This window comes from Oreochromis niloticus, linkage group LG4 (assembly GCF_001858045.2).
Source record: "Oreochromis niloticus isolate F11D_XX linkage group LG4, O_niloticus_UMD_NMBU, whole genome shotgun sequence".
Classification (NCBI taxonomy): Eukaryota; Metazoa; Chordata; class Actinopteri; order Cichliformes; family Cichlidae; genus Oreochromis; species Oreochromis niloticus.
In genome coordinates, this window is record NC_031969.2 from 32603109 (window position 1) to 32617648 (window position 14540).

At 42.2% G+C, this 14540-nt stretch overlaps 2 protein-coding genes across 2 annotated transcripts; both read right to left on the reverse strand.

Moving 5' to 3' along the window:
* Positions 1–517: 517 nt before the first annotated feature.
* Positions 518–13023, reverse strand: LOC109201766 (uncharacterized). The gene is made up of 6 exons (XM_025906661.1): positions 12875–13023; positions 10363–10876; positions 7490–7672; positions 7319–7402; positions 7010–7168; positions 518–1134 (listed from the first exon to the last, which is right to left on the reverse strand). Exons 2-6 carry the CDS (start codon positions 10843–10845, stop codon positions 646–648), a joined length of 1398 nt encoding a protein of 465 aa, XP_025762446.1. The 5' UTR covers positions 10846–10876; positions 12875–13023; the 3' UTR covers positions 518–645.
* On the reverse strand, positions 6829–8941 carry LOC109201877 (uncharacterized). The gene is made up of 3 exons (XM_019357600.2): positions 8227–8941; positions 7800–8082; positions 6829–7672 (listed from the first exon to the last, which is right to left on the reverse strand). Exons 1-3 carry the CDS (start codon positions 8562–8564, stop codon positions 7001–7003), a joined length of 1293 nt encoding a protein of 430 aa, XP_019213145.2. The 5' UTR covers positions 8565–8941; the 3' UTR covers positions 6829–7000.
* Positions 13024–14540: the final 1517 nt, after the last annotated feature.

Genomic DNA, 14540 nt, shown 5'->3' on the forward strand with positions numbered 1-14540 from the left:
GTTTATTGAACGTAATATGGATAAGATCTTGGAGAAGAACAACGGGAATTGAGAGAATTGGTGACCAGTGACGGACATTAGACCAACTGTAAAAATTGGATGCAGTTGTTCGCACTAAACCCAAACATTCACCATCTTCACTCATGCGGCTATCCCACTGGCACCAGCTGAAGGCCTGCCAAGGTCGAAGCTGACTGGAACAACAAAATTCTCCATGATAACAGGATTGTTGTCAGAACTAACTGTCCCTCCTTCAAGGCCACCTGGGTCCACTGGAGAGTGTTGACCCTCGCTTAACCTGACGTGGTGACACTTTCTCTCAGCTGATCTGTCTTCCCAGTGTGATCTTTGTGTATTGTATGTATAGTCGGCGAGGTCTGTCATCTCGGTTGTGGGCAACTGCAACTGACAAATAAAGGCTATCTCATCTCATCTCATCTCATCTCATGTGGCATGTCCCACTCCTGAAATTCAGATAAATTATCTTCAATTGTGTTGAACATACACAGACAGCAACTGGCTTTAATGACACGTTTATTCTTCAGGTTACATTGACACAGTTACAGAAGAATATGTCATTTATTTTATCCAAACATATAAAAATACATTTGAATATAAAAAATAATCAGAAACTGCTCCTGAAGTTTACCTATAGCCCCAAGCACCAAATCCAGCGCCCTGGACAGGTTGTGGTTCAATAGTGCGAATGATTGTGATTCGATTCGGATCCCAGACACAATTCTCCTCTAAGCCACTTGGCACCATCCCACAGTTGGGTGGCACCCAGGCGGTGTCGTACCCATAGTCATGCCAGCTTGTCCGATATGGGTGCCTCTGATGGTTGATGGCGATCACCTTTCCCACCTTGACCTTTACCTTAATAACAACCCTGTCATGCTCAGGGTGATTGATGGGATAACGGCTTGCTTTCTGTAGGTCTCTGCTGAGGTACACGCCCCGACCGAGCATCCCTTCCGCAGACTGACGGAAGCCTGTCATCAGAATGCTTCTAGCATTCGCACTGGTGGTGCCATGGTACATGACGTAGGTTTTACCATCTCTTGGTCCTTCACGGTCCACTCGAACCACACCTGGAGGCAGAAAGTCATCTTCAGCCCACTGGAAGCTCATTTTTCAGATGTTGGCGTGAGTGTCTGTACAGGAAATGATGAGAACACCACAGCATTAAGAACAAAAACACTGAACTATAAAAAAAAGTTACTCATATTTGTTGGGGCGCTATTAGATTTGGGTGACTCAAAGTATTTTATAGTATTATTAACATTACTGTATATAAAATAACAATGGTTCATCCTAAATGCTTTCCAGTCCAGGCAGGTGTTTTTATTTGTGTTGCATCAGATCAGATAAAGTGTCTTTAGCACACAAAGGACTCGATGGACACAGCTTGCAGTTTTGCAAATGTTCATTTCCAGTGCTTCCAGACGCTTTTTTTCCTACAACTTTCCAGCAGCCACCTTTCAGCTCTGCACACCACACTGCTCTCTCTCTGGTCCCCGGCAGCTAACGAAATAGGGAAGGCAAGGATTGTGTGATGGATAACAGCTGTGCCAGCCAGCCTTGCCTGGCATTGCGACAGACCACATGCCACTACAGTTGCATATGAGAATGAGTTTAATAATGTGTTGGGGGTGTTACATGCAAATTGGCAGTTGTGATTATCAGCAAGTGGAAAAATAAATAAATACATTTTCTGCTGGATTTTTTTCCAGATCTCAGTCTTTAAAACACTCCCAGGAGTTGCAAGTGTTTGGCCTCACAGATGAGGAGCTTTTAGTGACTTAAGTTCATTGTTTTTAATAGAAACATTAATAATTAAATAAAAATAGTATAAGTTTGAATTTGATCACACTCCATGTAGCTGTCCAAGCCTGGTGACAATGTTCTGCTTAATGTTCACATTTCTTTCAGGAATGATCACCTCACTGAAAAGCTGTTTGCCATTAAGTACATTTTAAATCCATCTCAGTTTGTATTAAATCACATTTTCGTGCAGCTTCTAGCTGGACTTTCACACAGTTGAAAGGTTGATCATTTATTCCTGATAAAACTGACATAAATCTGCTTTTATCAGTCAGGAAGTTCACAGCTGAGTCTAAATATGTCCTCATACACGCAGTACTGACAACGTTTACTGTAAAAATTCAGATTTTTTAAGGAAAAAAGAAGAAAAGTGTGTTTGCTGAGTCCACGTACCTCTCTGCAGGTTGATCCAAGAATGGAGTCTGTGTCTCACTTTGCTTCTTTTAACGACTTTTTCAGCCGTCAGGAGGAAATACCATAAAGAGGCATCCTTCTTTCAGTTTCGTTTCACGTGCTGTCAAGTCCTTTGCTTTAGATTTTAGGCAATATGTAATGGGTGTGGTCAGTGTGAGTTAAGTTTCACTCCTGCCATCCAGCAGCACACAGATCGGGGACTTTTCCTGGCAGAACAGTAATTTTGGTACTTTCCAGTTTTTCACCATGAAAGATTTAAGGTTTTAAAGGAAATTGGTCTCTTTTTTATTTATAATTTTATGCTCTTGCTGAGATGCAGATGAGCTCTACAGCAGGTTATCAAAAGACAAAAGGAAACGTGTTACAGGAAATTCCAGTCCACTTGTTTTCCTGCAGTTAATTTGTTCATCGTTGTGTTGCTTTACAGCTTTTTCTGGTCACTGAGCATTGTTTTTAAAATATATTTTAAATTGTTTTGTGTGCACAGACATGTAAAAGGTGACCTAACACAGACTAGGAGCACAGTTTGTGTATTATTTTCTGTCTTTTTGTACTTCGGTATCTTTGGTCCTTTTTAGTCTAAATGTCGTCTTTTTATGCCTTGGTGGCTTTTAAATAAATATTTTGCTCATCTTTGTGTTTATGTTAGGTTGTGTTGGGAACTGGGAGCTGATCTAAAGTGAGGGGGAGGAGCTAGAAACACACCTGTGTGTTGTTTTGTTTCCCAGGAAAAAAGCCACCTTTAGCTTGTCACACCTGTGTTAAATCCATGTTTCACTTTTATTTCTCCTTTGCAGATTCCTTTGTTTTTCACTTTTAGTCAGACTGGATGGTGTCGGTTAAGATTGGCAGACACAGCTGAAAGCTTCATGTTTTTTTATTTTTATCAAGAGTTTCAAGAAAGTTCTGTGTGTGACAGTGTTGACAACAACACTTATGGTTTAGTGTCATTAAGCATGACAATAGCAGCAGGTATAAAGACACTCTGTCTAGTTGTCTTCACTGCATGCACTTCACACTGATGACCTGAAGGAAGCAGCTGAAAATCTCTAATAAAAAAATGGAAAACATGAATCTTAAAAACATAGAGACAAAAACACTTGATTATTTTCAGTTGGAGTTTGGCTTTACGATTTCAACATAAAGCCAAACTCCAACAGAAAATAATGATAATAATATAATAATAATACAATGCAAATCTCAATAAATACAACAACTGTCCCCCCAATTTTAAAATATCATAAGATGAATATATTCTATATATTATTTAACACAGTTGGGTAGATACCAATACTTCTATTTATGGCTAGAAGTATTGGTATCTTAATGCAGATAAAAATGAGACCTCTAAGTGGAGCCTCACTGGAGGCCAAGGTAATACCATCCAGTCAGTATCTGCTTAGACACCAGGTTTCTGAGGGTTATTCACAGGAAGTACAATAACAGTTAAATCAGAATTTAGAAGAATTTAGAAGGAGAAAACTAGTGGTCATCTAGGCCTTTAGGGGGCGACCATGGCTCAGGGGGTTGGGAAGCTCATCTGTAACCAGAAGGTTGCTGGTTCGATCCCCCTCTCTCTGTCCTGGTCATTGTAATAATGACCAGGACATTACAATGTTGGGTGGCTGTAGCTCAGGTGGCAGAGCAGGTGGCAGAAGGTTGGTGGTTCGATCCCAGGCTGCCTCCTGGCTGCATGCCAAATATCCTTGGGCAAGATACTAACCCCATGTTTGCCTACTGGTGGTGGTCAGAGGGCCCGGTGGCGCCAGTGTCTGGCAGCCTCGCCTCTGTCAGTGCGCTCCAGGGCAGCTGTGGCTGCAATGTAGCTTGCCATTACCAGTGTGTGAATGTGTGTGTGAATGGGTGAATGACTGAATGTAGTGTAAAGTGCTTTGGGGTCCTTAGGGACTAAGTAAAGTGCTATACAAATGCAGGCCATTTACCATTTACCATTGTGTCCTTGGGCAAGACACTTCACCTACCGCCTACTGATGGCCAGAGGGGCCGATGGCGCGATATGGCAGCCTCGCTTCTGTCAGTCTGCCCCAGGGCAGCTGTGGCTACAACTGTAGCTTGCCTCCACCAGTGTGTGAATGTGAGAGTGAATGAATAGTGGAATTGTAAAGCGCTTTGGGTGACTAGAAAAGCGCTATATAAATGCAATCCATTATTATTTATGTCTTTAAGACAGGCCTGGGTATGTCGTATGTATTATTGGAATAAGTAGCACCTATGTATGTATAAAATAAAAAGTACTGGTCCCAACCCAAGAACCATGTGCAACTCTGTGACTAAGTTTTGTGGGTGAAGAAGACAGACAAGAATATTTACATGAAAAATTACTAGAATCTACTAGAACCTATTAGAAATTATTCAAACAGGTGCATTGCATTTTCTTCAGTACCAACACCCATGGTACAAAGTACTAATACCAAGTACTCAACTGTCTGCAGAAAAATATTATGGTCACTGGTATTGAACGCTGCATAGCAGGACAGGTCCAGAGAGTGCACTGTCAGAGGCTTTAAGGGGGTCATTAGTAACCTTCACTAATGTTGTTTCTGTACGCTGATAAAATCACGACTGAAACTCTAGAAATAAACAATTCATCTGAAAGGGTCACAAAGCTGATTAGTCAATAAGCAGCTAACTGGACTTTAATTAGCACTTTATGTACACAGAACTATCTGTGAAAATCTAGACTTTGAAGAAAAAAGAAAAGCGTGTTTGCAGAGTTTACGTACCTCTCTCCAGGTTCATCTAAAAGTGCAGTCTGTGTCTCAATCTGTTTCATTTAAATAACATTTTCAGCCTTTAGGAGGAAGTACCAAAAATAGACATCCTTCTGTCAGCTGTTTCACATTCTGCACATTGTTACGTCCCTCACTTTAGATTGTAGATGATGTTATTTATTGGGTGTGGTCTGTATAGGAGTTTTTATAGGTTTCAGTCCTAAGAACCAACTGCACACCACCCAGGGCCTATCAGACAAAATGGGCTTACGAGAACTTTCTTTTCCTCCACAAAAGATTTATGATTAGCACAAATTTGCCTTTTCAAAATGTATATTTTTCTATAGGTCTGTAAGACGAATTACAGGCAGTCAGAAATATCAGAAGGAAATGTGCAAACGGGAAACACCTGTCAAACTACATTCCTACAAATATCAAAGTTTCCATTGCTCTGCTGCACCCTCTTTTACATTTTTCACCACATAAAGCATCTTATGGGAATATGGCTGACATACAGTTCAGTCCTGGACTTTTGGAAAATGGCACACTTTTGTAATTTTGCCTCTGTACACAACCACAATGGATTTCAAATCCAGTCAAAACTTTTTAAAATCAAGATCTGAGTAAAATTAAAGTGCAAACCTTCAGCTTCAATTCAAGCATTAATTACTTAGGAATGACAGATATTGTGGGGCCTCCCTGCTGCTGCCGATTCGGGGCAGTCTGCTTCTCTCCACCCCAGGGAAAAAGGGTAACACTACCTGGGTCTGGGTGCAGTTTCCCCCTCCAGGGGCAAGGGTACCTAGACCCGGTTCTTAGAGTACGCTTGGGGAGTGTGATTGTGTGTACAGCGTCTCTTTATGTCTGTCTCCACGTTGGGTGAGTGCTGAGTAATTGCATATGAGAGCATGAGGGTGGGAATGGATGTTTGTATCTGTGTGTGCCTGTATGTCTGTGTCTATATGTCAGGTCGGGTATCAGATGCCACCTCTCTAGGGACATCTCAGGCCGTCCAAGGTATGGAGGCCTATCTCCCCCCACCACTCCCCCTGCCAGTGGCAGACGCCCTCAGACATCGGTGCGTTGGTGGTTCTTTGTGTCTGGGGATGGGCGCCCAGGTACACACCGGCTCACTCCTGGTGGCTGCTTGTCGGGGCATGGAGCCTGGGGCTCGCTCGGGCCACTTCGGGGATGGGGTGCCCTCGGCCTCTCGACCTGGGGCTCGGTCACTCTGGCACAGCTGGCTGCCGGCGGAGCTCACGGGCACGTCACTGCAACCCCCCCTGGCTTCTGCTCCGCGGCTGTTGAGTGACCCCTCATCTGGGACTCTCCTCAGCTCTTTCTGGGATAGTGGCGCGGCTGCCCCTCTGTTGGTCTTCCTTGGTCTCTTGTGTTCTGAGGGCCTCTGGATGTCTGGAGTTTTGATCTCCTCCATACCTGCTTCATGCCCTGGAGGACGGGGCTGTGGCCCCCCACACCCTCTAGCAGATCGTTATATGAAGGAACCTTTTAAAAAAACAAGCGCGTTCATGCTCACAGGTGTACACACGGGTGCTCACACACACAAACTACACCCTTTTTGGCTCCTACCTCAAAGCACACTGTGCGCTGTCGATCTTACGTGCTGCACAATAATGTTTACAGTTTTTCTCGATTGCTAAAACACATTTCTTGAAACTACGCCTCATATCCGCGCAACAGTAAACACAAATCCATAACATCTCACTCAATTCCCCAAACATCCTATTTCCAGGTCAAAATGAAGCTCTACACCCAAAACTATTCACTCCTGCTGAAAAACCGAACTTTGCCCTCAGACATCAAACACAAGCCCTCAAAAACACACACTACAACAGAGTTTTGCACACTGGTACAATTAATTCAAAACAATAGTTCCAAAACAATTAGGTTGCTTATGGTTCTCCCCTTCAAAACCCTTGTCACATGATAAACACAAAAGACGCAACCAATGTATGTACAGTGGCACATTGTCATTCATGTACTATACAGTACAACACACACCAGAAACATTATCCCACCACAGCATCTTGTCTTTGGTCTGGGTCAGGCCAGAGAATCTCATCCACATCACAGGCTATATTGGCCCCAGCCAGGCAGCGGGGGTAAAATCCTCTTGCATGCCTGATCCACCCCTGGCATGCATCTACTGATATGTCTAGGCAGGCCTCTTCCATGGCCTGAAGGAGGTGAACACGGACATAAGGTTCTCGGTCATACACTTTCCACCGCCATGCCGAAAATAACTCCTCTATCGGGTTTAGAAAGGGGGAGTATGCAGGCAGAAAGATATTAGAAAACCTTGGGTTATTGGTAAACCAGTCACGAACCAGAGCAGCGCGATGGAAGCTGACGTTATCCCACACAACAACGTAGTGAGGCTGCTCTGGCTGTGCTGGTTCCCTGTAGTCCAGCTGGAACATATGTTGTCTTAAACCATCAAGAAAAGCAAGGAGAAGCATAGTGTTATAGGGTCCTAGTACGGCATGGCGGTGGAGTACCCCTCGTTGGCTGATGGCTGCGCACATAGTGACATTCCCCCCACGCTGACCAGGGACATTTACAATAGCCCGATGGCCAATTATGTTCCTCCCCCTTTTCCTTCTTTTGGTCAGGTTAAAACCTGCCTCATCCACAAAGATCATTTCATGGGGAACAGGCCGTCCTTCAATCTCAAAGATTCTCTGCAAAACACATAACACAGTAGAGTCAATCGGTACCCTGAACCAAAGTTCAAGAGTGCTGAGATGGCAGCATAAACTGCCATGCTGTGATGGTACACAATACCTTATACAGTATCAAAACTCATACCTGAACATATTCCACACGTTGGTTTTTCACTCTGTCAGAGTTTCGTTCGAAAGGGACTCGGTATGCCTGTTTCATCCGGAATTGATTCTTTCGGAGGATGCGGTCAATTGTGGAGAGGCTGATGGCATTTATGCCTCGAAAAAGATGATCATCCTCAATCACTCTCCTTTGAATCTCTTGCAGGCGGATTACATTATTTGCAATTACCATGTTTACAAGTTCCCTCTCTTGCTCCTCCGACAAAAGCCTTAACCTGCCTCCACCAGGTGGTCGTCTCTGTGTCCTACAAAAATAGAAGCACTCATTACTGTAACTGTCACACATTCATTTTACAGGAAAATAATGGAAACATACTGAAACTCAAGACACATAAATTCAGTAACTTAAACGTTACTGTACAAAGCAGTCTTACTGCAAGTACACCTACCTGTTTTCCTCCCTGAAGGTTCTGATGATGGAGGCAACAGTGAAGCAACTCAAATTTGGTTGTACTCGTTGCCCAGCCTCCCTCATAGTCATCCCATGGACAAGGACATGGTCAACTAAAGTGGCTCGAATTTCATCCGAGACTGACTGTCTTCGTGCCCTTGCTCTTCCCCTTCCTTGTCGCCGTCGTTCTCCACCTCCACCTCCTTCACCACCTCCTCCTCCTCTTCCACCACGTCCTCCTCTTTCACCATGTCCTCTTTCTCCACCACGTCCTCCTCCTTCACCACATCCTCTTTCTTCACCACGTCCTCTTCCTTTGCATCTCTTTGGATCCATTGTTTCAAACCTGAATGAGCTGACTTTGGCCCTTTTATCTATCCATCGCAGGTTCTGATTGGTGTGTGCTAAATTTTGACTCCTAGTGTTTCCACCTGGTTAATTGTGTGCTAATTGGGCTCAAGCTATGCTGACTTAAGTTAACATTATTGCATGCTAGTGCTTTCTACATGACTACATGGTGTAAGCACTGTAAAATGTAGGGATTTGTGTGTAGAGTTTTGCAGTACCAGTTCACCAAATTTGAGTCATGTGTCAAAGCAGGGAATAGTGTTTATAGTTCAGGGAAATGGGTGAGCTTTTTGACCAATAGCGTTTATGGTTTTGAAATTTTAGTTTAGAGGCCTGGTTATAGTGTTTAAGCAATCGAGAAAAACTGTAATCGATGTAATCAACTTAAATTTGATGCAGGGTGAAAAAAAATGCACAGAAATAAATTATTTTTCAAGAATAATTAAATAGATTCAACATCTTTCTTCAACAGAATTGCAGACTGCACAGATGGTACCTTCCCAAAGGATAAAGTACTATAGCTTACTAGGTTAGATTAGACTTAACAGTTACTATATACAGTAATGGACTTCTATGCATTTTACATCAGATTAAAACTTTGGGTGTAAGATTCAGATAATTATTTATTAAAAGCGAGACATTTTAAATGAGAATAAGAAAGAAAAGTATGTCTTTGTGCCCCCTTTTCCCTGTTCATGCCCTATCGGCCCCCCTGGCTAAACTTTGCTAGATCCGCCCCTGCACAGTTACCAGCCGTCAGCTACGTAGAAAAGGATCCTGGTGTAGAAAGTAATATTAAATACATTCTAACAACAGCTTATCAAGTTTAAAGGTGCTGCTGTTGTTCCGCCGCTGGTTTCCTCTTTCTGGTGCAAAGTGGGCCAAAAACAAACAAGAGAGACGGACTCCCGACAGGAAAGCCGATCAGCTGATCATTGATCAGTTTCATGATTGAAGTAGCACCAGCAGAGGGAGGGAGAGAGAGAGGCAGTCGCTCCATATATCGGTTGTTAAGCTTAACATGGGAACGCTTTACAAACATTCAGAGATGAACTTACACACTTGCTTCTCTCTGGGATAACTTCCTTGGAGATGAAATGCTGGTTTGGTAGCGAGGCTACAAATACACACAGCCGCTCTATCACGTGAGCACACTGCTCCGACGTGCTACGGTTATGAGCCGAGTTACGCCGTGTCGCAAGTTTTGTGAGCTGCTTTTTTGATATTTAATGGATCGGATTACATTTTTTATTTCTCGCCGATATCCGATCCAGTAATTTAGGTCAGTATCAGACCGATACCGATACGTAATATCGGATCGGTCCATCTCTAGTATATACACAGTATGGTGTCAGAGTAGGAAATGGACATCAGCCAAGACAGCTGTCAAACATCTGCTGACATCTTGTTGAATTGAGTTGTTTCAGCTTATATACTAATATTGTTTTATATTATATAAATATAACACAGGACTTAGTTACCTTTGTACAGTAGAAATGCTCTTCAAGAAGCTACTTTTACTTTCTTACTTTGAGTACATTTCAGAGCTGGTACGTTGTTAAAGTGATTTGATTTGATGTGTTTTCTGTGTTTTTTTATGCATAAACATATGGAATAATGAATGATTTACATATGAATACAAACACACCCACATAGTAAGTACTTTATTATGACACATTTATTTTTCAGGTTACACTGACATGGTTACAAAAATATGTCAATTTATGATTTCTTATCCAAATATATAAAAATACATTTGAATAATCAGAACCTGCTCCTGAGTTTACCTATAACCCCAGGCGCTGCCTCCAGCGCCCTGGACAGGTTTTGGTTTGATGATGTCAATGACTGTGATTCGCTTCGGATCCCAGACACAATCCTCCTCCAGGCCACTTCGTACCATCCCACAGTTGGGCGGCACCCAGGCGGTGTCATATCCGTGGTCATGCCAGGTCTTCTGAAGTGGGTGGTTCTGACGATCGATGGCTTTAACCCTTCCCACGTTGACCTTAACCCTAATGACAACCTTGTCATGCACAGGGTGTTTCATGGGATAGCGACTTGCTTTATCCAGGTCTCTGCTGAGGTAGACCCCTGGACCGAGCATCCCGTCCGAAGACCGGCAAAAACCTGAAGCCAAGATCGATCGAGCGTTCGCACTGGTGGTGCCGTGGTACATGGCATAGGTTTCACCATCTTCTGGCCCTTCATCGTCGACTCGAAATATCCCAGCAGGAAGACCGTCATCTTCAACCCACTCAAAGCTCATTTTTCAGATCCAGATGTTGGTGTCAGTGTCCCTGCAGGAGAAAAAGGGTTACTGACCTGAGGACATCAATGTAAATAAGACAAACAGATAAGATTAGCTATAAAATTAAGAATTTTCCTCAGTAAACGTCCAAGCAAATTTACCCCAGGTGACCCTACAGGCCTCAGTTAGCATGTTAAAGGTTAAAGTTCATGACAGTACAATTAGAAAAAGAGGAGAAAGCCTCTTCGCTCTAAAACAAACAACATTTATGTCTTTGGTTTTCAATATGTTGAGCTGGAGATCAGTGATCAGGGCTCAACAACAAATCCATGGCTGGTTTTGCTGCCGTGCAAAAGACCAACAATAACCGTCTTATTTGCATACTTTAAAATGGTTTTACTGTCAAATGTGCTCCGACACAGGTTTGTGTACAGAATCGCCAACAGCAGGGGACAGAACACACCCTTCTGGTGAACCAGTCGATGTCACAACCTGCTCAACAAAACCCTGTTTACTCGGACTCTCTGGGTCCTGTTAGGAAGTCATCCAGAAGGATTTTTACTCGAGTCCCACTGATCGAAAAGCCCGTGCATTAAAGGCTGTGGTTGAATCTTATCAAGTGCAGAATAAATGACAGTCTGACCTCTGACCCCTCAATGAGCTCCTGAATCATAGAGTGTAGTTAGATTTCCACACTGTACACTTTCACTTAATTTTCTGTTCGTCTGAGGATATATTTAAACATTTTAGAAACTGCTAAGAACCAAATTACTTTTTACTTTGATTAACTCAAAGTAAAAATACAAATAAATACATTTTTGCTATATTTGAAATTTAAAACAGTGTGACCTTAAAGTTGAGCAGCTGATACCAAAATACTGTAATGTTTTTATGGCAAAAATGTAAATATGATAGGTGTAAAAGACTGGGGACAATCATAAAGTTTCAAATGACAGTTTTCGAACACTGAACTCATTGAAAAGTTTGCCATTAGGTACAATTCACAAATCACATTTTTCTGCAGCTTCTCACTGGATCATTTAGTCCTGATAAAACTGACATAAATCCACTTTTATCAGTCAGGAAGTTTACAGCTGAGTCTAAATATGTCCTCATACACGCATCTCTCAAATTGGGGATTATCATTTCATTAAACAAATAATTAAAGAAATGAAATGAAATGATCATCAAGTGGACAGGGAGTGCTCTGCCGGGTGCTGGGTAGTTCTCGGGTGCCTGGGCTCCTGTTTCTGGGTCATACCGCTCTCTCCCACACACACAAGAATATTGTTGATTTATGTATGTGTGCATTTTCATGCTTTTGTGTTTCAGGTGTTTTGTCTTACAGGTGCAGCAGTTGGCAATGCATTGTGCATTTCTATTTGTGCTCTGTCCTTTTTATTATATTTTTTCTTATTTTCTCCCCTATTCCCCCTTTTTAATTTCTTCCTTTTCTTTGAACAGCAAAACCAACGGTGTGTTCAGATTATAATTCTGACTGCAAAAGCTGGCAGGCAGGACAGGATAAAATAAAAACAATCAAAAGATAAACCTTCCAAGGAGTTTCTTAGGTTTTTCCAAAGATGAGTGTCTGGCTTTAGAGGTCAGCAGCTCTTACTGACTTAATTTGACTGTTATTAATGGAAAAATGAACATTCAAAGAAAAATAAACATGTAATAGAATAAGTTTGAATTGGCTCGCTGTCCATGTAGCTGTGAAAACCTGATGACGATGTTCTGTTTAATGTTCATGTTTATTTCAGGAATCATCACCTCACTGAAAAGTTGTTTTGCAATAAGTACAGTTCAAAAATAACTCAGGTTTTCTGAATCACATTTTCCTGCAGCTTGTCGGTGGACTTTCACACAGTTGAAAAGTTCATCGTTTAGTCCTGATAAAACTGACATAAATCTGCTTTTATCAGTCAGGAAGTTCACAGCTGAGTCTAAATATGTCCTCATACACACAGTACTGACAACGTTTACTGTAAACATTCAGACTTTTTAAGGAAATAATAAGAAAAGTGTGTTTGCTGAGTCCACGTACCTCTCTGCAGGTTGGTCCAAAAATGGAGTCTGTGTCTCACTTTGCTTCTTTTAACGACTTTTTCAGCCGTCAGGAGGAAATACCATAAATAGACATCCTTCTTTCAGTTTCGTTTCACGTGCCGTTAAGTCCTTCACTTTAGGTTATAGGCAGTATGTACTGGGGTACTTAGTGTGAGTTAGGTTTCACTCCTGCCATCCAGCAGCACACAGATCAGGGACTTTTTGGCAGAACAGGAATTTTGGTACTTTCCAGTTTTTCACCATGAAACATTTAAGGTTTTAAAGGAAATTGGTCTCTTTGATATTTATAATTTTATCCTCTTGCTCAGATGCAGATGAGCTCTACAGCAGGTTATCAAAAGACTCAAAAGGAAACGTGTTACAGGAAATTCCAGTCCACTTGTTTTCCTGCTGTATTTGCAAAAGTTTCCATTGTCCTGCTGCAGACTGCTTATGTTTGCACAACATAAACCAGCTTACAGGGATAAGCTGACATATTTCCCATGATCACCGTGACTCTATGGATCAACATCATCACATTGATGTCCTTCTGTAGAGTGATGAGGGCTTGTGTGCAGAGACATCGACGTTGATCTCTTTGTGTTGTTTTATACGTCTCTTTTATCTTCCTGCAGTTAATTTGTTCATCGTTGTGTTGCTTTGTATCTTCTTGTGGTCACTGAGCATCTTTTTAAAACTATATTTTTTCATTGTTTTGTGTGCACAGACATGTAAAAGGTGACCTAACACAGACTATGAGCACAGTTTGTGTCATTCTTTTGTCTGTTTGATACCATTGTGTATTTCCTGACAGTCATTTTTCCCTCTTTGTTTTTTTAGTGTCGATATTTTTACATGTTTGCATGTTTTTAAAATTTTGTACCTTTGCGGTTGTGATATTTTCTTTCTTTTTGTACATCTTTGATCCTTTTGAATCTAACTGGTGTCACTTTATTGCTTTATTGTAATAACTGGAAAGCCTGGGTCAGCCTATGGAGCTGATAACAATGGTCAGTGGTAATTTTATTGTCCCCAATGGGAAATTGATTTGCAGCATGTCTACTCATCAAACAACTCAGACATTTAAGAAAAACGAACAGATAGAACAGCCCAAGTTTTATCAAGAGCTACAAGAAAGTGCTGTGTGCGACAGTGTTGGCAACAACCGTTATGGTTTAGTGTTATTAAGCACGATAATAGCAGCAGGTATAAAGACACTATGTCTCGTGGTTTTCTCTGCAGGCACGTCACACCGCTGACCTGAAGGAAGCAGCTGAAAATCTCTAAAGAGAGGGGTTTTTTTTTTTAATTTAACATGACAGAGGTCGCCTTCCTCAGCACCTGCCTGTTATAAAAGTCCAAAAGCTGGACCTGAGACCTCCCTGAAGTCTTACCAGCCACTTTAACCAGGTTACCCAGTCCAGTCTTATTGGTCAGTGTCATGGTCCCTGTGTCTCTCCAGCTCGCTCACTCTTGGCCACATGTTTTGATATTGTTTCTCTCTCTCTTTGTCTCCCCTGTCTTCTGTCTGTCTGGGCGGAGTTCATTACAGTTCCCACCCTTGGCCGGCACACCTGGACTGATCAACCAGCTGCTTGTTAACCTAGTTTCCTGACCACTTCTTAAGGCAGTGGCTCAGAGCTGGATATGAAATAGCTGGATGT